General features: G+C 36.2%; 1 protein-coding gene across 6 annotated transcripts in view; it reads right to left on the bottom strand.

Moving 5' to 3' along the window:
• CCDC14 (coiled-coil domain containing 14) overlaps window positions 1-22,825 on the bottom strand; it is a 37,362-nt gene extending 14,537 nt beyond the window's left edge. For 2 of the 6 annotated variants that reach the window (XR_010384192.1, XM_010981522.3), the window contains exons 1-9: window positions 22,539-22,737; window positions 17,459-17,514; window positions 17,061-17,133; window positions 16,743-16,812; window positions 16,528-16,650; window positions 9,268-9,504; window positions 9,061-9,155; window positions 7,722-8,223; window positions 5,564-5,705 (exon numbers count right to left, since the gene is read on the bottom strand). Coding sequence is in view for 5 of the 6 variants with exons in the window: in XM_010981522.3 (XP_010979824.3) it covers window positions 5,564-5,705; window positions 7,722-8,223; window positions 9,061-9,155; window positions 9,268-9,504; window positions 16,528-16,650; window positions 16,743-16,812; window positions 17,061-17,133; window positions 17,459-17,514; window positions 22,539-22,712 (1,472 nt within the window). In the remaining variant the exon portion in view is untranslated. Of the gene's footprint in view, window positions 1-5,563; window positions 5,706-7,721; window positions 8,224-9,060; window positions 9,156-9,267; window positions 9,505-16,527; window positions 16,651-16,742; window positions 16,813-17,060; window positions 17,134-17,458; window positions 17,515-22,538 lie in introns of all 6 variants that reach the window. The other 4 variants (XM_064494529.1, XM_064494527.1, XM_064494526.1 and 1 more) reach the window with 4 other exon arrangements.
• Window positions 22,826-23,030: the final 205 nt, after the last annotated feature.

Raw genomic sequence — 23,030 nt, 5'->3', positions numbered from 1 at the left:
CATATGTATCACACATTCTCAATAATGTTTAGATCAATCTTTTTCTATTCTGTTTTGTATGAATTCTTCAAACTTATCTACCGCATTCAGTCATTCAACAAATATTTATTAGAGTGAGTGCTAGGCACAATTCTCAGCATTGGAGCTAACAAAGAAGATGAAAATGCAGCCTTCTCAGGTTCACAGAGACAGAAAGGAGAACAGAGGTTATCAGGGACTTGAGGGAAAAGAGAAGGGGACTTATTCTTTAATCGGTACAGGCTTTATGTCGGGGATGAAAAGGTTTTCGGTACAGATAGTGGTTATTGCTACGCAGTATTGTGAATGTGTTTAATGCCAAAGCAATGTACATTTATAAATGGTTAAAAAAAATACTGTCATATATTATACCACAACAAAAATAAATTAATAAAAATATTTAAAGGGTTTGTGAAGAGAAATAAACTAAGGCTTATAGGAGACATTGAACTATGAATAGTGGCAAATGAAACAGAGAGATTTGTTGGGGGGCAGCAAACCACAAAAAACAAAACAACAAAATTCAGCCTTCATATTGCTTAAGTTCTAATGGAATATAATATTCCTGACTTGATGTTTGTTTGATGCTCATTTTTTTTGTTGTTTCCAACAGGGCTTTCATTTTTGTAATAGTTTTTGCTTTTCTATCTTATTTTCCTGTGCTCACCTAATCTATTTTTCTTCTCCTTTTGTCTTTTTTCCTTTAAGTACTCTATCTTTTTCAATCTCTCTTCCTGCTTTTTTTTGTATATATATATTTTTATTGAAGTATAGTCAGTTTACAATGTTGTGTCAATTTTTGGTGTAAAGGATAATGCTTTAGTCATACATGAACATACATATATTTGTTTTCATATTCTTTTTCACCATAAGTTACTACAAGATATTGAATACAGTTCCCTGTGCTATACAGTATGAACTTGTTGTTTATTTTTATACATATTAGTTATTCTCTCTTCCTGCTTCTAAGACATACTCTATCACCTTTAATTTCCTTGAAACTACAGAATATTGTTTCAAGCTTTCATAGGTTTTCTTTGGGTGATTTGTCTTGTGATGTTTATTCGTGACCTATCCTTGTCCCTTTGGTCAATTTCTTTATTTTGAATGTTATACAAAGATCCATAAATTCTTCCTTCCTGTAGCTTTTGTGACATCCCTCTCTCCCAGTTTTCCTGCTACCTCCCCATTTGCTCCTCAGGTTTCTTTCCCTGGCTCCTCTTCCTGTGTTCTCTCCTTAAAAAGCTGTTACTGCCCAGTAATTCACCCTTGGCTGTGTTCACAGTCCACACCCTCTTGGTAAGTCTACCATTTATATGCTGATAACAAATCACTTGCTTTCAATCATTACCATCTCCAGTGCCTACAGCAGTGCCAGATAAATAGCAAACGCTCAGTAAAACTGTGTTCAGTGAACAACTCCCAAGCTTACATTTCTATCCTGGATCTTGTTCGTGGCTTGACTCACACCACACGTATCTCTAGGTGGTCTAAATGACACATTCAGCCTGTCTAAATCCTAACTCACTGGCTCTCCCTCTACATCCTCTAACACAAAAATAAAATGAAATTAAAAAAATAATATATTCTTCCTCTAGTAACTTCCATCTGGAAGAATCATGTTACCATATGTCAAATTATCAGGCCAAAAGACTGAATGCCACACCCTAGCTCCTTCTACTCACTTCCATTTCATTTTTTTGTTCTGTATGGGTACCAAATGGTCTTGTATTTGAGTCTAAAATCAAGAAATGGTCATGAATTCCAACTTGCCCTTTAAATATTAAGGTACTCTCTAGCTTAACTGGAACCCCCAACCCTCATCTAGAAAATTTTGGAATGTGCCAGGGCTTTTGGTGGTCACACTTGAATGGGGCACTACTGACATTATGTGAGTAGGAACCAGGAAAGCTAAATGTTAAGTACTGCGTCAGGAGTTCCACATAAAAACAGTGCAGCCCCAAATGCCAAAGAAATAATGCAGCTAGCTATTTTTTTTTAAGCCACAAGATGGCAATAAACACCGAAAAAGTCCTTGAAAGATCAGTTTTCTGGCTAAAAAGGAACATGAAGTTTCAAAATGTCCAAACAAGAAAAAAAATTTTCTTTGATTGAAAATTCTGCAAAACACTTTTGAATGAGCCTACACATTCCAACTTTCATTTGTAATGGAGATTACAGACAACTCTTTTTAAATAAAGATTACCAGAGAGACACGAAACTTCTTATACTTCTGGAAATCTCATTCTGCTAAAAAGAGCATATCTGACAAATTCTTCATTTTTCAATAATTTCACTTTTAGAAGCTCAGGTACATAGTGGCAGTAACATGCCATATAATCTTTGTGCTCTAAGGACACAGAGCCAAAAAGCTTTGGTGCCGAGCAAAACATTATCTCACATACATCTCGGCAATGTTTTCCTAGGGCAGTCTACCCAGGCAATAGAAATAAAAGCAAAAATAAACAAATGAGACCTAATTAAGCTTACAAGCTTTTGCACAGCAAAGGAAACCCTAAACAATACAAAACAACAACCTACAGAATGGGAGAAAATATTTGCAAAAGATGAGACTGACAAGGCTTGATTTCCAGAAATATATAAACAGCTCATAAGACTTAATAAGAAAAAAACAAATAACCTAATCCAAAAATGGGCAGAAGACCTAAACAAGCAATTCTCCAATGAAGACATATGAATGGCCAATAGGCACATGAAAAAATGCTCAATATCACTAATTATCAGAGAAATACAAATCAAAAACTACAATGAGGTATCACCTCACACCAGTCAGAATGGCCATCATTCAAAAGTCCACAAACGATAAATGCTGGAGAGGGTATGGAGAAAAGGGAACCCTCCTATACTGTTGGTGGGAATGCAGTTTGGTGCAGCCATTGTGGAAAACAGCATGGAGATTCCTCAAAAGACTAAAAATGGACTTACATATGATCCAGCAATCCCACTCCTGGGCATATATCCAGAGGGAACCTTAATTCAAAAAGACACCTGCACTTCAATGTTCATACCAGCACTATTTACAATATCCAAGACACATAATATGGAAATAACCTAAATGTCCATCGAGAGATGACTGGATGAAGAAGTTGCAGTATATTTAATGGAATACTACTCAGCCATAAAAAATAACAAAATAATGCCATTTGCTGCAACATGGATGGCCCTGGAGAATGTCATTCTAAGAGAAGTAAGCCAGAAAGAGAAAGAAAATACCATATGATATCACTCATATGGGGAATCCAAAAAAAAAAAAAAAAGAGGAAATGAACTTATATGTAAAACAGAAACAGATTCACAGACATAGAAAACAACCTTGTGGTTATGGGAGGTTGGGGGTGGGAAGAGGGTGGGAAAGGATAAACAGGGAGTTCGAGATTTGCAGATACTGGCTGCTATATATAAAGTAGATAAACAAGTTTATACTGTATAGCACAGGGAACTATATTGGATATCTTTAGTGGCTTACAGTGAAAAATAATACAAAAATGAATATATGTATATTCATGTATGACTGAAGCATTGTGCTATACACCAGAAATTGACACAACAGTATAAACTGACTATACTTCAGTTTAAAAAAATAAAATTTAATTTAATTAAGGAAAAAAAGCTTTGGTGCCAAGTCTGAAGAATTAAGTTAGACATCAAACTAATATCTTTTTAAAAAATTAAAAACACGCAGTGACCAATAAAGCAGTAAGTCTCATTTTCTTAAGTGGCTAATAAATTAGCTCCTAAAGCAATTCTAAAATGTCCTAAGGAATAGAAATAAATAACAACCACTGATATTTCCCATGGTCACAATGTTGAAATAGATAATATGTGGAGACTAAGTTCTGGTATGCTTGTTTAAAAACTAATTATTTGATAGTCATACCTTTAAAAATATACATGTTTATTTTAAATGGATTATATTCTTTTGTTCCATAAAAAACAGCTAAACAGTGAAGCATAAACTAGTCTCTAATTCCAAGCAGAGGCAAGTTAGAAGTATAGAAATTAAACTCAATGCACTCTAAAATTAAACTGCTCAGGTTTGAGTCTTGTCTTTTACAGAGATCCATAGCCTTGGGTTAAGTTACATAATGTCTCTGTGCCTTGGTTTCCTCAGCTGTAAATAAGAATAACATAACATCTACTTCATAGAGCTGTTGTAGAATTTAAAGAGATGGCACATATAAAGGATAGTAGCCTGGCACATAAGAAACATTCCATAAATGTTAGTAGTAGGTTTGGCTATTATCATTATTATTATTTACACTTAGTTTTGATTTTGAAAAACTAATGCTACTATAGGAATCCCTTAGGTCAGGACTGAAGACAAAATTACTAGAGTTTAAACCCCATCATATATCATAGTATCTAGAGACTAATGATCTTTAGAGAAATAATCCTAAACAAGCAAATCTCACTAGCTATTGTGCCTTTGCAGGCTCCAGATCCATGAATTTAAGCTATCCTCCAACTAGAAATTCTATTTTATTGCTTTCTAGTTTCTTAAGAATGTTTATGCAGGTCCTTGCAGTTCTTATCTGGTACAATGTCTACAGCTCATGTAACTGTAATGCCCTCCCAGGGCACAGGAGTGCTGCAGTGCTGCAGAAGCACCTGAAAATGTGCTCCAATTCTCTCCAAAGTATACTGATAAACAGACACTGGAGCAGTGGTCTTGGTGATCACCACTGAAATGTTCAAAGTTAAGATATTATTGATAACATGTAAGTGGTTTCTGTATTTCAACATTAGGTACCTGGTTTATGTCTTTCCTAAACAAATTAAGACCATAATTTCAACCTAACTTAAGAGAGCCAAAAGAAAAATTACCTAAGAATTTAAATGATTTTTTTCCTATGTGTAAGTGTAGTGGGCTACTAGTGTTCAACCATACCAGGTTCTCCTTTCCTTCTGGAGTATATGGGAAGTATGAGAAAATTTCATATCCCAGATCTTTATATTAGGCAAGGCAGTAAGTTTCACTTTAGCCTGTAAAATCTATGGAGAAGTGAGACTGTCCCACTTCTGGGGACATGAGCATTTAAGAGCTGGTGTGCCACATCTATGTTCTCTTTTTCCTGAAAAACATACGCTGAGACAGTGGATCCTAAGACAGAGGGAACCTAAATCCTGAGTCACAGGATTAAATCCTGAGGACCCATGCTGGTCCTGGTGTGAGGGAGAGATAAACTTTTGCTCTGCTATACCAACTGAGATTTTGGAGTTTGCTACTGCAGCATAGCCTAGACTAGCCTGGTAGTACCCTGAGGTACTTCTTCCTCTCCATTCACTACCAACCAAGTGACTACAGATGTGAAAGAGGTGGTATAAAATACGTACTAGTGAGCAGAAGTAATGGGAGAGTAGAGGATGCTGGCAATGTTTGGAAAATGGGGAAGAAATAGTAGAAACACAGTAAGATAGTGTATCTGTCGTCCTTATGAAGCCTTAGATAGGTCATCAGGCACTTTTGTTCTGGCGATGGGACATCTTTGCACAGAGACAAAAAAATTCATAGAATAATTCTTACCTGCGTAACTGAGCATTTTCACTTCTTAGTGGTTGCATGGCCAGTGCTATTTCCACCTGAATATTTGCATTTCCACTTACTGCTGGAAGCAGAGATAAACACAACTCCAATTCTGTAAGCAACCTCTGAATTTCTGAATCTTCTATAAAAGACAGAAGAAATGAGTAAAGGTAATATTATAAATTGCTTTTGGATAAGATTATTCATATGTATTACTTAAAAAGAAAATGTTTCAGATACATTCATACTTTCTATAAACAAATTCAATTCAGTTATTTGTGAATTTATTATACAAATCCTATTTTTCTCTTTCCTGCAGCCTGTATTTCCTTATCCAGAGGAATTCTAAAGAAATTAAGTTCAGTAATGAAAGATTAATCTTAAGTGCCAAGATTATTATAGCAGTGATTTTTCCGTTCAAGTGTCTAGTAGGAAGATTGTTTACACATATCTCTTAGTTCACATTTACCAAAAGACTCTGTTGGACTCCTATAGTTGCTAAAGGGTTTCCTATAATTGATTATAGTATTAACATTTACAATACAACCTCTGATCCTAGCATAAGTAAACAATTCACTCTAGATAATTCAATTTGGCAAAATATTGAGGGAAGGTCTACCAAGATAAGGTTTCATTGTTTAATTTTACAAAGTAGATTTAACACAACCAGCCACACCTCATTTGATGTAGCATCGAAAGCAGCATCATTTTTATTACTAATTGTGGGGAGTAGACGGGTTTGGAGGTGGCAAACAGGCAGAGGTAGAAGGTAGATTTTAGATGTTCTGTCCTTTTATTTTTGTCCCCTCATGTCTATTCAAATTTTCTGTGAATTGAAAACATTTAATAAATATAATATTAACTGTCTGATATCCAAAAGAGGTAGAAAGTATATTCTAAGTTACAAAAATTTACTCAAGTCCATGAGTATTTTAACACCCTGATGAAAAGTTTACATGCATACAGTAAACAACTGTACCCAATTATTGAGCAGACTTCTATCAATCCTCTGTAGAGTGGTTTCGCTGATAAGCATTAGAGGCAGAGACCTGGGTTTCACCACTTAGCAATATGCCTTAGTCAAATTACTTAACTCTTGAAGCCTAGGTTTCTTCGTGGTTAAATGGAGATAACAAAAGTACCTCATGGGGTTGCTGGGAGGATTAAATGAAACACTGTTCTCCAAGCCTCAGTTTCCTCATCTGTAAAATGGGGACAATAACAGTACCTCATAGGGTTGATGTGAGGATTAAATGAGATAATGCATATAAAACTAAGATAATGCATATAAAACTAAGTTGGCATAGTACTGGCCACATGGTAAGTACTCAATACATGACAGCCAATATTGTTACTATTATTACTGTTACCATGATTAAGCATCTGGTTAAGAGAACAGTAGTAAGTTGAAGGTCTGAAAACACAAGAAATTTTAATATATTAAACCACTGGATTAATACTGCTACAATCCTGTAGATAAATTTTAAGATATGGTATTTCTTTGTCAGTCTGAAGATATTAGGTATTCAATCAGTGCTTCCACAATCAATTACTGTGTGTTTTGGATGACAAATCTGTAACTCACTCCAAGCTAAAGGCATTATTTAAAACATACACACATAAGAAAACAAATGAATACAACCTGGCTCAAATATCTCATAACTTCACCTAAGCATTTTTCTTGATTGCATTAAAAAATCCCAAAAGTAAACTGAAAAGGGCATAAAAAGGTTTGGATTCCCTCTCAAAGTGAGTTTTGTTAAACATTATAACAGTTGGTTATTAAAGAAACGATGAGAGGAAAATTTCTGCACCTTTTTAAAATAGGAAGTTATTCTATTCTAGGGAGTTAATCATGTCTAGGGGTCCTCTAACCTCTTAAAGTTTATCTTTACAAATTATCTTTGGCTGAATCTTTTCAAGGTCCCTTTCACTCAAGTAGAATGAATAAACACTTGCAAGTAAAAGACTGATATTCCCTAGTACATTTCAAATTCACAGGAAATAAGAGGGATCAAAACCTAAAAAATAAGAATAAAACAGACAAAATTCATTTCCTTATTAGCATAAGACATAGTTCTATGGAAAATATCACAAACTCCATGTTGATTATTTTAAATAATGACATGCCACAGAAAATTATAAAGTACTTATCTACCTTGCTCTGCTACCAGAGCCTTGAGCTCTCCCAACAAATACTTTATAGTTCTAATTCTTTCAGCACTCTGGTTCACGTTTTTTGCCTTCTGCACATCCTTTTTTCTTGAATCTCGCACATGTATGTTTAAATCCTTTCCTTCACCTCTAACCTCTCCAATTTGTTCTTTGGCACATTTTTCTTCATTGGTAGCCAAGAAAGCTGGCTGTAATAGAGTGGGACTTCGGTGTGTCTGACTGTCCGGATGAGAATGCAACAGATTCATATATGTTTGGAAACACTTTAGTAGGTCTGACTCATTAGGAACTCTTTGTTGTGGCAGAATCCCATTAGCAAGATCCAGCTGCTGAAATTTTGGAATAGCTGGTTTGTCAGTTTGGGGCAGGCCACATGGAACTCCAAGACTAGCACTGAAGGAATTCCTTAGAACATCATCAGTACAGTTCACAGAAGTTGTTTTATCCTGTGATGCAAACTTGTTGTCACCATCAGTCTGAACTTCCTAAAGAAAGAAAAAACAAGTTAAGCCTTCAAAAACATGAGCATTGACTTGTAGGCATTAACTATAATAAACTCAAATAAAAATGTTGGAAAATGACATCTGCAGGATGGAGTTAAAGACTACCAGTGAGTAAGCTCAATTTCCCCTGAGCACAATGGGAACATTATAAAGCCATGACTAAAATAGATTGTTTATATATAAATGGCATAAAGGCATCAAAACTTAGTTCACTTTGGGACTAAAACAAACTTCCACTTTGGGAAACTACAATGTAAGAAAATAAGCTCAAATATACAAAAAGCTTTTCCATAAACATATTTAGAGACATGTTATGGGAGTAAAAAACTTACTTAAATGTCTAACCACAGACTATGGTACATCCACTAAACAGTATTAACAACTTATTTAAAAAGGTACAAAAAGTAAATTACAATAAAATGTTAAGCAAAAAAAAAGGAGTATATAAAACTGTAGACAATTTAACTATGACTAAGTTTTTTTTTTTTACAGCAAACTTAATAAATTAAAACCAGAAAATGAAACCTACACAGAGAATTAAATGACTGGAACATGCCCTGCCAATGTACCAAGAGAAACTGTACTTTGGTAGTAGGTATGGGTGATTTCTTTTTTCTACTAATCTCTTTCCCTTTTCCCTCTCACCATTATCCTTAATCAACAGATAAAACTTTTCTAATTAAAAAAAAAACTTGGAAAAAATAATTGGTCTTTACATCCTAGGGCAATAAGATACAATCAGCAAATTCAGTTTTTTCTCTTAAGATAACAATTTCTAAATGCAAATTATTACTTGTATAGTATATAAACTGTACTCACACAATGAACCATTGGAGGGCAGGGTGAGTGCTGAGATAACAGGACTGGGGTGGAGTGGGATAAGCCATAACTAGAATGTGGAGTTGCCTGAGATTCTAAAAGGTAACAGGGAGAAAAGATCATTCACATCTCATACTGCTTATACAACTACCAGTCAACTTAATTAGAGCTTATATTCATGTCTTTTAAAACCTCATTCATACTAACCAGAACCAGACACAGTGTGGCAAGGTACAGTAGGAATTCCATTAGGGTTGCTCTTTGAAGCCAAGTCATTCATCAGTGACATCTGAGTCTGCACATGCTCACAGAGGGCTTGGTATATTACGGGTGAATACATTCTATAATGATCTTGTAGTGACCAATTTTGTGGTATATCTGATGAGTCTCTTTCACTTCCAGCAGAAGCTTCATTAGGTATAGGTTTCTTACTATCTGAAGATACTAATGTGAAAAAAGGGAAAAAAGTTCTTGAAATATGATTCTTCAAAAAGAATCTTTTACCATAAGCTTTAGGGAAAAAAGGACTCTCAGAAGTAGTTCAGTACATCATATAGTTTACAGAAGGGCTTTATTGCTATCACTCCCTAAAGAAAATCACCTCAAATTATTTTTTTTAAAGTAGGTAATGAATTAAGTTCTTTAGCAAAAAATTATCTATACTATGTCCTGAAAATCTTTATTAAATGCTATTCATAAAATCTCTCCTTCATTTATAGGTCTCCTCTGAAGAGTGTTATTTAATGAAACTCTTTTCACTTTGATCCTTGTCCAGTACATGCTCTTGAGAGGGGGAATGGAATAGGAAAAACAGAATACTTTGTATAATCCTGATGCTTTGACCATAAAATAATAATAATAATAAATTAGAGTTCTCAGAGCAAGAATAAAATTGGATTTAATCTACACATTGGGCCTCAAACAACACCTTAACCTGGCATTTAAAGTCTCCAAAAAGCCTGACAACAACATACTTTTCCAACCATCTTCCCATCACCCTCTAATCAGTAATTTTTCATTGCAATCAGGCCAATTTAGACTCCTAAAATAAGTTTTTCTCACTTTCCGTAAAATATTACTCATGAAGAACCACCCATTCCAATTCAGTTCCACCCACTCACCAAAGCTCACCTGAAGGCTTCCCTCTCCTATGAAGCCTTTTCCAATCATTCCAGTCTAGTGACTGCTCTTCACCATCCTAGAGCACACTGTCTATACAAATCATGTATCACTTGCATATGGTACTATTATCATTTATTTTTCATTCTCTTGCCTACCTGACTAAACTATAAGCTTCTTTAGGCAGGGCTGTATCTTATATTTCATTATTTTCTCCCACAGAATCTTGTACTAATCTATATACAAAGTAGTACAAAGTAGAAACCTGGTATTAATAAACTAATACATGAAAAACAACAAAGTTTTCTATATAGCACTACTGTAAAGATAAATATTAAAATCTCTTTGTCTAATAAGATCCCCTTCCCAAATGTTTTTTAAAGACTATTATCAGAAATGAGAATGTTTTTGGTAGATCACAGGTTATCAGGATACAAAATAAATTTAGAAAAATATATAGCTTTTGGTAGGACTTACCAAAGCTAAACATATTCTATGACACAGCAATTGTACCTCTGGGTATATGCCTAACAGAAATGAGTGTTTATGTCTACTAAGAGATGTGTACAAGAATGCTCACAACAGGTATATTTGCAGTAGCCAAAAACTGAAAATACCCTAATAGCCATGAATAGTAGAAATGGATAAACTGTGGTATACTCATATGATGGAACACTAGACAGCAGTGGAAAAGAACAAATTACTCACATACTTAAACTGCCTAGATGAAATTAACAGATATGATGTTATGTGAAAGAGTCAGACTACACAGTGTACAACTGCATCTATATGAAGTTCAAAGACAGTAAAACCATCCAACGGAGTTAAAAGTCAGAAAAGTGACCTTGAGGAGGAGATAGGTGGTAGTGAGGATACTGATGAGTAGGAGCCTGGTAGGGTACTGAAATGTTTTGTATTTTCATCTGGATAGTGGCATTTAAAGTCTCCAAAGCTACATATGGGTGTAGACATGTGTAAAAATTTACCGAGATTTATGCACTTGCTTTATGAAAGTTACACCTTAATTATTTAAAAAGTGAAAACAGTTAAATTTTTTTAAATGGTATTGAATTCCCCAAACACATATACATTTTATTGAAGGAAAAACATTGCTAAAAGCATAAAACTTATAAGTAAAGGCAAAAAGTTAAAGGCAGATGAAATACTATAACCAATGAAGATAGAAAAATAATTTAAAGAAAAAGACTACTAAATTAATATTTGACTACAAAAATGGTTGGAGTTATTGGATCCTTCCATTTCGACTTGGGCTAAGCTTCCTTTTGAGATAACTTTTTGTTGTGAACATACTTCTGCGGCCTCAATACGAGCTCTAGCAGTTACTAGCTGAGTTAACTTCTGGCAAATTACTTAACCTCTCTTGGCCTCCTCCTCCTTGTTAGAAAAATGATAATAATAACATTATCTATTTCATAAGACTGTTGTGAAAAGTGAGATAGCACATGTAAAGTATCAATGTCCAACACATAGTAAGAACTCACTAAGTGTTATATCTATTACTAAATGACTACAAAGTCAATACAGACAAGTAAATATTTCATATTCACAAATCTTCCTCTCTGATACCAATAATACACCTCTAAGCATGTCCTCTCTGAGGTGATTAAAACCAAAAACATTTAACAGTTACTCTTCACTATCTGAGCAGACAAGCTACAACAAATTGGTTAATAAACATTCTATTAACAAATTATTTCTTATTGGAAATACAATTTTATAATAAATCTAATGGAAAAGTATCCTCTAAAATATTTTAACTTTGAAATCTAAAATGATGAAGGGTGAGATCACAGGCAGCCCAAGGCCGCCCAGCACTCTGCTCTTCCTTTCCTCCTGACTCCTGGGTCTCTCTTCTGCTCTTCAATTTCCTTTGGTCCCATAAGATAAGAACTGCCTGGTTTGAGGAATTCTCAGATTTTACACTCACATTGGCTCTCATTCACCTTCCTTTTTTTTTTTTTCATTCACCTTCTTCTCAAGGGGTGGTTTTCACAATCTCTGATAAAGCTGAACTACAATATTATGCTTTTGCCAGCAAATGTCATCACCCAACATAATGTAATAAACTTCAAACATCTCTTAAAAATCAGAGCTTTATAATTAAAATGACTTATTTTGCTCCTTAATTAGCTCAATCTATGTGAAACTCTACTGAGAATGTTGTATATTTATATTTAAGAGACAAAATTATAAAGCAAATTATCCAAGACAAAAATGGATATGCAATTTTAAAATTTAAAAAACCCACCACTACCACCAAAATAAGCCTGTTATTATACAAATACAAAGAAAGTATGTTTACTTGCTCTTGTTTACTATACCAAAGCACCCTACATAAACATTTTACCTAACAGATTAGGAGGGCAATGTCTAATTGGTGTCACTTGGTAACTAGAATTCATGAAAGGGATACACTCATTTATTCAGTTCACAAAACTTTTTCTGTCCTGGAATTGTAGCTGCTGTACAGCACTTTTGTTTGGATATACAAGCACTGTCTGACAGGTAAGATAATTCCTGCCACCCAAATATAGAACATCCACTGCAGATAAGAGCTGCTGGATGCCCATCATAATTTGAAATATGTAAAAGAACACCTGGCCTTGATGGGAGCAATCAGTATTCAAAATATTCTGCCTGTAGAGGTTTATTTCCCCAAGGTGAGGGCAGAAATATATATATGATACTGAAACTAGGGTCATGTGCCCACAGCATTCAACACAGTTATCAAAATGTAAAAAGCTGCTTATTAAAAAATTTTTTTCTTTAAACATCAGGAGCACTGTCAAGTAAGCTCTCAACACACTTCTGGAACTGCCTTTCTGCTTCCTTCCTCCCTTATGCATCAGGGTGGGTGGGCATGACTCCACAGACACTCATTGATCAGGGAGGCCCCAGACAGAAAGTATAGAAGGAGCCCAAGCCCCAGATGACACTTAACACAAAAGAGTAAGATAATGTATCTTAAAATTAAAATGATACACAGATACTAGTTAACATGCTGTAACAGATTCCTTACCATTCTCTTTATGATTATCTCACTTGTGGAGAGAGAGAAAAGAAAGCAAACACTGAGTGTGGTTTTTGTGTGTGCTGAGCACTGTGATAACAGAGCAAAACCCTTGTACTTGTTAACAGCTGCCAACTACAGAAAAGAAAAGAAAAAAAGATGATCCTTTTTAGACAGTGCTACAGAGTTTGGTAAACTAAAAAAGATAAGTAATTTAACCAGAGGGAAAAAGGCTTCTGCTTCCAATGAGTCAATCTTAGAAGTGAGTAAGTCAATGAGAATCAATTTCTAATACTACAGCTCTAAAAGAGATTGTCCTGTAAGAAGTAGGTCCTTCCTTCTGATGATGAAAACATAGGGGAAAGGATGACAAGAATGTTGTATCCTGATCACTGGCCAGAACTACTCATCTGACTCTAATGCAAATAAGAATTTAATGCTAGGGACAGAAGGCCAGATCTTTCTAATGTGCTCCTCCAAACCCATCCTCTACCCATTCTTTTCTGCTCTGCTGTCTCACGGATGCTGATCTGTATGGATTACACTGTTAAGAGACATTCCATCGTGGGTCTCTTCTGCTCCTACATGTCTTGCTGGGTCTACCAAGGAAGTAAGGACTTGACCTAAGCTCTTTACCTGAGCCATTTCTCAGGGTTGTGTTTGTAGCGAGCAGCCCTGAGGAAAAAGGTAATGTTTCCCCCTGAGGAAAGTATAAGCTTGTTTACTGCTTACTACCAAAGCAATAGATTCCTCAAGCTCAGTGTTCCTCAGCTGAAACTTAAACTTGTAGCATGTGCAGCATCCACTTGGATCTATTCCATCATCTCAGTGGGAACTAGTAGTGAGGGATAACTAACACAAATATGCTAATATACATGCTGCTTGCTGTGTTATGAGTGATAAGGTCCTTTGTCTCTGACCCCAGGAGTCTTGTGGTTCCTGTAAACATGCATGACATAGTAAGGCTGACTTATTAGCTTGTAAGAACAAAAATCAAACCCCAGACCTGATACACATCAACAGGGTTCCAGCTGGACCCAATCCAATGGGAGCCCTGGCATTATCAAGGAAAGGAAGAAGCATAAATTCAGAGTATTTGTTCCCAACTACCTCTCTAACAAGGCCACCTTGGCCTGGCTTTGTCCCTTAAAGCTCACTGCTCTTCTCAAGGCAGCCTACTCTACACAACAGTATCTCTGAGTCCCAGTAACCCCTTCCCCACCTCATCCCTTAAGATCTAGGGAGAGTAACAGCTCTGTTGCTGCTGCCAGCACTGGACTAGCACAGTCACTTGTGGTTTCCCTATACCATAGTCACACTTTTGCAATGAGTTTCTTTGTAAATAAACCCTCTTTGAATTATCTTAATTTGAGTGTTGCCAGCTATTTTCTGTTGGAACGCTGCTAACAAACAGTTAAGCTAGGATCCAACGAGTTGCTACCATGGCACCATTGTCATCGATGTACATTCCAAATGAGAGTTCCTTGAGGACGGTGCCCTGGACAAAAAATAACCTGCCTTGAAGAAAAAAGCAGGAACAGGCAGCTGGTGCTACCACTCCTTTCTTTGTCCATTGGGCCCTAATAAATAGGCCTTTAGTTTAAGAGTTAGACCTGGGATTAGCACATTTTTTCTTAAAAGGCTAGGCAATAAACATTTTTCACTTAGCAGGCCAGATGGTCGTTGTCACAACTACTCACCTTTATCACTGCAGCACAGGAGCAACCATAGAAAATATATAAATGAATTAACATGACTGTGCTCTGACGAAACTTTATTTACAAAATAAATAAATATTATTTACAAAACAAAACTGGCAGTAGTATGCTGACCCCTGGTTTAGACCAATGTTGTCCAATAGAAGTATAATGTAAACCATATGTGCAATTTAAAATTTTCCAGTAGCTATATTAAAAGAGTAAAAAATAGGTAAAATTAATTTTTGTTTTATTCAAATCAATATAGCCAAAATCTTAACATTTCAATATGTAATTAACATTAAAAATTGAGATATTTTATGTTTTGCATTAAATCTTCTATGCATACTGTGTATTTTACTATAAAGCATATTTCAATCTGGATGGTAAATTTTCATCAGAAATCCTTGATCTGTATTTACATTTAATAAAATGTACAGTTGAAAAAGTAGATTCATTTACTCAAGTTATTCCAAACATATTTAAAAGTTTTCTAATAACTAGATCAAGTGTCAGTTTTCAAAGTTAAATTTAAATTAATTAAAACTAAATAACATTTATAATTCAGCACCTTGGTTGTACTAGCCACTCTTGGAGTGCCTGATTGGCCACTTGTGGCTAGTGACTATCATCTTAAGCAGTGCAAATAAAGACAATGTGAGGCTAAATGTGACTGGCCTCCAAGATAGGTTAGTAAGCTGTTTTCTCTGCCTTACTTCTCTGATGCAGGACCATCAGCAACACCAACCTCTAGTCCTCTGAATGCTCTACCCTCATTTTCTCAGCCTCTTTGCCTGGATCCTGAGCTCTTAGTGTCTAGGGCAATTGCTATAGATGATTTTCTAGACCTTACCCTTTCCCTAAGCTGAATCTAAGCAGGTACTGCTATGCTAACACTTTTGGCCCACATCAACTGTGGAACTAGCTGGTTCCATTATAGCTGGTTTCATCTGAATTGCCATTGTGGACATTTTCATCTCCATTTAGGGCTTTCTTGTTCTATAGGCCTCTATGGAACAACGTGATCAAAACTTGCTTATCCTAAACTGCATTATTACATTTAATTAAGTCAGGAAGTTAACTGTGAGGGTGTAAAATATCCTTGGCTATTCACTGTCAATCGGTGGCAGGCTTTCTTTCCTTATATAGCTACCTAACTTGGAATTTTCCCTTCCTAGGTACCATGTCTTCTAACTGTGCAGCTCAAAATGTTGAGCTACTGAACCTACTGAGAATATATGCATATACATAGAGTATTTTTTAAATAATAAGTATACACATGAAACCCAACCAATTTGCAAGTATCTACGGAAACAAGGGGCAGGGAGAACAAAGATAACCTTACACACCTACCAAATGTTATTCTGAGTTTGAACCTCTTCTCCCATAAAACCTAGTCACTTTTTTTCCTACTTTTTTTCTTGGGAAAGTGATAGTAAACAAAGTAACTACTCAGTGATTAGAAGCTAAATAGAGGGGGAGAAAAAAAGTACCAGCACACACACACCTGAATAACCAATGTTACTACCATGGAAGACCAACTGCATAATCCCAATAATTTATCAACCCCCCCCCCCAAATAAGCATTATGTTTAAGTAAATAGGAGAAAAAATACTTACAAATTTCTTTGCCGACTACTGAAGGAAAAGCATGCTTTTCATGTCCTTTCTTCTTAGATCCGTATCTTTTGCTTTCCAAAGGTTTGGGGTTATATCTATTTCCCAAATATGCTATTTCTGAACCTATTAATAATTAAGACAAAAATTCATTAACATTAAGAGAACTACTTAATTGAGAAAAGGTGATCAGCAAATAAACATTTAAAAAATAAAACCTGAATCTTCATTTCTTAAAATGTCCCGCAGAAGAGAGGCACAACCATCAAGCCCCTGTACAGTTTCAGTCTGTAAGGAGAAAGTCATTGAAAAATTTGTACATAAAATTTTAATGTAGGAAACAAAATTCTGTAATTTTAAAACTTCCTTATTTAGAAATAACTTATTATTGGTAGAAAACATGTATTGAAGCAAAAAGCCTTCACTCTTCATAACGGCAATTAATACTTTACCTTTGAATTTTTATTCCCACTTCTTAGCTTTTACCTGAAACTAACTAAAATTGTATATATTGTATCTGTTCAGCTTAATCTTACCTGACTTTCTGAATCGGAATGAGTGGGACAGCCAGAATCTGCATTAAAACGGGGTATCTTTCTTACATGGGTCCTAGAAAACAAGTTTGTTAATATTTTTACAAGTAATACAAAAAGTTTTTTTTCTCAAAATACATTATAGTCATTTTCTTTCCAGCAAAGGTTGGATAAGAAAGCTTGTCCAACTATGTAAAAGATTTACGCAGGACTTTATAAAGATTATAAAGCCTATTAAACACTCAGATGATCGACATGGGTAGATAGGCAAGGTTCCTCCCCAGAGTTTTGTGAAGGTAGAGACCCATCTAGTTTTCTGGGATAGGCAAAATTTAGTCCAGCCCAAAGACCTGAAAATCTCTTGACATTTCCTGAAATTGAAGACTTCCTTAAGTACTTACCCTTTCTTCCCACTTGTTAACTTAGCAGGTCCAGGGTGCTTTCCTGAAGATAACACCTATGACATAATGCATTACATTGTAGTAGGTAAACAAACATTTTTCTATTATATTCTCAGTATCCTGTTTTAACAAAACCTGAAATGTCATTGCTTCCTTTCTTTATTGTAGTAAAACATACGTAACAGAAAAAGTATCAGCCACTTTAAAGTATATAGTTCTATGGTATTAAATACATTCACGTTGTTGTACAATCATCATTACCATCCATCTCCAGAACTTATTTATCTTACAAACTGAAATTCAGTACCCATTAATCATTAACCTCTCATCCCCTACTTCTCTGAGTCTTTGATAACCACCCTTTAATTTGTCTCTATTAATTTGGCTACTCAAGGAAGCTCATATAAATGGAATCATACATTATTTGTCCTTTCGTGACTGGCTTATTCTGCTTAGCATAGTATCTTCAAGGTTCATCCATGCTGCAGCATGTGTAAAGTTCTCTTCCTTGCTAAGGTTGAATAATATTCCATTTTATGTATGTATCATGTTATCTATTTTTAATAAAATCCATGATTACAATTGAACTCTTATAATTTGTTCTATATAAAATGTCAAGCAACACAAGCATTTGTTCCATAAATTTATTTAAGCTGAAAATGAAGTTGAGATATTATTTTAACCAGATGTCCCTACTATACTAAGTTTGGACTATAATCAGTCCCTGAACATGTAATACATTCATCAATTCTTCAAAACATGCAAGTTAATTCCAGATATAGAACAGAATTCTTAACTCGGATTCTATTTATCCACATTCTTTAGAATATCTGACAAGACTAGTGCATGAAAACTCTATCATTCCTCTTTATCTACATCTTATCCTCTCAATCTTTATTTTTAAACTCATATTTATGAGTCATGTTTTTTTAATTTTTAACTTTAAAGGTAATTTAAGTGGGCTACTTTCTGTATAGAATACAGAAAAAAATGTATTTGCTTCTATATGTATCCAATATCTTGGGAGTTACATGAGAAACAACTAATTGCATTTGCCTCTCGGGAAGGAAACTGAGTATCTGGGAGACAGAGCAATAAGGGACTTTCCATGGTTACCTTTTTGTATCTTAATAACTTTATATCTGATAAATATTTCTATTCAAAATATAATTTTTAAAAGATGGTTAAATTCCATACTCACTCCCTCGTTTTACCCTTCAGGTATTGTCATTGTTGGCAATTACATTTATGATTTTTTTGGACATGTTTACACATTTCATCCCAAGATAGCTTTAGGTTGTAACTATTAAACTTCCTGGAGTTATATAATATTCTATTATTTGCTTGCATATATATACTCTCCTTCTAAGAATGCTACTGAGAACACAGTTTTTAAACTGGGTTGATAAGAGTTTTACTTTTCCTTAAGATAACTTGGAATATGATGGAGATACTCTGAGATTATGCAGACATCATACTAATCAAACTTTCATCCAGTAGTTTTGACACCCACTGAGGATTCTTGACTTAATCATGTGTCAAGTGGTTATTTTTCTAACTTACATCATTCCTTCCACATTTATTAGCTGGCATTCAACATTTGTGAAGTACTTTTTCATTTGTTACATGGACTCATTGATTCCTATTTTATTTAATGGGTTATGATGCATTATTATCATTATTTATTTTGATGTTCAAATTGTCCCAGATTCTGTCAGTAGGAGTCTCTTCAAACCTTAACATATGTCCCCATTATTTTTTAGCTATTCCTTACTTTCTAAAATAAGGTGCTATGGGTTTTGTTTTGTTTTTTTCATTGTTAGAATATTTAACATGACATCTACCCTCTTAACAAATTTTTTTAAGTGTACAATACAGTGTTAACGATAGGCATGATGTTGTTCAACAGATCTCTAGAACTTACTTTTACGTTAACTAAAACTTTATACCCATTGAATAGCAACTCTCCATTTCCCATTCCCTCCAGCTCCTGGCAACTACCAATCTACTCTGCTTCTATTACTTTATTTTAGATACCTAAGAGGCTGAATAATATTCCATTGTGTAACCACTAGTCTATCAAGGGATATTTAGGTTGTTACACCTCGAATGTTGTGAATAATGTTGTAATGAACATGAGAGTGCAAATATCTCTTCAAGATCCTGTTTTTAATTCTTTTGGATAAATATCCAAAGTGGGACTGCTGGATCATATGATAGTTCTATTTTTAATTTTTGAGGAAACTTTTTAATAGTGGCTGCACTCTTTTACATTCCCATTAACAATGTACAAAGGTTCAAATTTTCTACATCCTCTCCAACACTTGGTTTTTTTTTTTTTTTATAATAACCATCCTAACAGGTGTGAAGTGATATCTCATCGTGGTTTTGATTTGCATTTCCCTAATGATTAGTGAAGTTGAGCATCTTTTCATATACCTGCTGGCCATTTGTATGTCTTAAAGAAATGTCTGTTCAAGCCCTTTGCCCATTTTTCAATCAGGTTATTTGTTTTTCTGATACTGAGTTTTGGGAGTTCCTTATACATTTTGGTTATGAACACTTTAGATATATGGCTTACAAATATTTTTTTCCCATTCCATAAGTTGCTTTTTCACTCCATTAACTGTTTCCTTAGCTGCGCAGAAGTTTTGTATTTTGATGTATCCAGTCCCACTTTATAATTTCCCTGCCTCAGCCCTGGAGTTAACCATTTCTCTGAGCAGTCGTGGTTCTTTTTAGTGGACAACAGCATTTAGAAACCAAGATCTAGGCATGAGGTGTGCTCTGTGCTATTAGGTCTTCATATGGATAATTTACTTAGTCATCATGGCTAGATAGTTGCAATTTTGACTCTTGTGTTTTTACTTTCAAATATTTTTCCATATTAACACAGTCTTCAAATTTTTTAAATGGTTGTACAGTATTTCCTTGAGAGGAAGTAATACAATGTGTTCTTGGTTTGCTTCATATTTTTCACAATTAAAAAACAAACCTGAAATAAACCTTTTCATATATTGAAAATAGCCTTTCATATTCAGGATTAAAAGCTTAATTATTTGGTAAAAGGTTATTAGTAGTTTAATGCAAAACTGCTTTCCAAAAGAAGTGCCCCAAATGGCAATGCATGAAGGAATCATTTTGCTTTATTGTACATTTACTTCCACTAGGTATCATCATTTAACTTTTTACTTTGCTGTTTGAGAAAACCGTATTTCTTAGGAGTCGTATCTTCCACCAACAAGTGCAAGATAAAATTACATGCATGGAATAACTTAGAGCATACTAAAGCTTTCGTTTCCACTTAATCCACATCTGCAAGTTGCTATTATTTCTGTGAGGTAGGACCCTAAATTTCAGAAAGGTGGCTTGTTCAGTCTTACATGTAACTAAGTATAATGTTTAAAAGAATGGACTCTGACACCAGCTATTTGGACTCTGACACCAGCTATTTGGGTCTGAATCCTGTCTCCACTGCTAACCAGTTGTGTAACTGTAGGAGAGTTATCTGAACTCTCCATCCCTCAATTTCCTCATCTAATGAGGATAATAGTATCTACTTCCTAAGGCTATAGTGAAAACTAAATGAGAAATTATATGTAATACGTAAAAGCACTTAAATAGTACTGTCACATAACTGGTACCTAAATGTTAGCTGCTATTATTACCATTAAGATGGTAATAAACTAAGTATTTTCCAGGAGACTAAACTTGCACATTTTATGCCAAGTTTGAAATAGATGTTTTACCAGGTTCTCTCATTCAATCTCCCCAATTCTTTGCGGCAGCATTTTATAGAGAAGGGAAAGGAGGCTCAAGAATTAGAGTACTTTGGTTACTATCACTATGATAGTAGTGGCAGAACTGTAATTTGAATCTGTACAAAAACCATGTTTTTCCCTTGCTGACTGCACATATTTTGAGTTCACTCAATATAAAAGAAAAATCTATAAGGGTGGGGCTGGTCTGGAAGTACTCATGAAGAAAGTCTTGAGCTGGGTCTTGGAAAAAAAGTGTAAGATTCACATTAATGGGGAAGCAGCATTAAAAGTGAGTTGATAAATAAAGGAGAAAAAAGGGTGGTGGTAGTGTGGATATACTTGAGTAAGATCACTCTAAGTAGAGGGTCTGTGTAAGGAGCAGTTGCTTCCTATTGATTGACTCCTACCGATAGACTTCCTGAAAATTCAAACTGTAGTAGCTAGGAAGATTAGCAACGCCTTTAGCCTAAACAGTGGTTTAATAATAATAAGCACACAAAAGAAGCGCTGAGGGGCACCTAAAGAATGGAAATGTGAGAGTGCTAGACAAAGTTTCTAGAAGTGGTCCTTGAGTTGAGGGACAGGAGACGGCGAGTGGAGATATCAGAGAGAAGGGCATTCTAGGCAGAACAAAGTGCAAAGGCATGGAAGTCTGGGAGAACGCTGGGATCCACGGCACGATAAAACAAACAGATGAAGCGTGCTGCGTATTACTGGAACGAGGGTGGGGGCTGGCAAGGAATGCACAGGCCAGATCAAGAAATGGCTGTGTTGACAGGCCAAAGAACTGAGATTTTACATGGGGAAAAAAAAAGTTTTCCAGAGTTGAATTTTAAGCCGGAAAGAGAATCGACGAGGAAAGTGCATGTGAGAGGGGTAAGGCTAAATGCAGGGACACTAATTGGGAGACTTTTTTTTTAAACTAGTAGTAAAATACCAACAACTGTGACGGAGGATCAGCTAATAGCGGCACTTGTTGGAAGAGCCTAGATACTGGATTTGATGCAACAACGTCCTGAGGCTCGGAGAGAGGTTAAGTCACCCGAACCAGCGGTGGAGGCTGCACTCAAACCCGGGCCCCACACCAAAACCAGCGCTCTGGACGACTGTAACGATTAACACAGAATATATGTCTGTGGGCAGGACGGCTGGGCTACGATGTTAAGGTTAGGTACCCCCGCCCCGCCTGCTCTCCCAGCATTTTTAATGCAGCAGCACTGTCCTTGTTTTTATTTTTTCAAAGGAGGTTGTGCACTTCTCCCGGCCCAAGAGTCCCTCTTCCACCCCTACAGTGGACGCCTCAGGTCCGCAGACCTCACCTGGCCCGGTCGAGATCCGGACCTAACCATCTCTCGCAGCTTCAGGAAAGTCCAGACGGAGTGAAGCAAAGCCGCACGGTAAAAGGAATTAACCGCCGCAGACTCCCGGCCGCCCTTGGCCCGGCCCCCGAGCTTCCGCTTCCGGGAAGGAGCCCGCCGAACGTCGCGCCTCATGGTCTCCGGCGCGCAGCCAAGGCCTCTCCTCAAACCCCAACCCGGCGCCCTGGGCTTGCGCAATAGACCCCTCCCGGCTCGGGCTCGTCACACTCGGGCGGAGGGTGAGAGAAGCCCGTAGAACGCAGGCGAGCGCGCGGGGAACGGGGCGGGCCGGGGCGGGGCGACGGGGTAAGGCCGGATCCCGTGGGGCAAGGCGGGGAGGGGAGGGGAGAGGCGGGACGAGGAGGGGAGGGGCCGGGCCGCGCGGGAAGGGACGAGGAGCCGGAGTGCTGGGCTGAGCCGTGTGCTTGGTCACCTGAGAGAACTGAGTTCTTG

The sequence above is a fragment of the Camelus dromedarius genome, chromosome 2 (genome assembly GCF_036321535.1).
Source record: "Camelus dromedarius isolate mCamDro1 chromosome 2, mCamDro1.pat, whole genome shotgun sequence".
Taxonomy (NCBI): domain Eukaryota; kingdom Metazoa; phylum Chordata; class Mammalia; order Artiodactyla; family Camelidae; genus Camelus; species Camelus dromedarius.
This window is presented reverse-complemented; position numbering and strand designations above follow the sequence as displayed.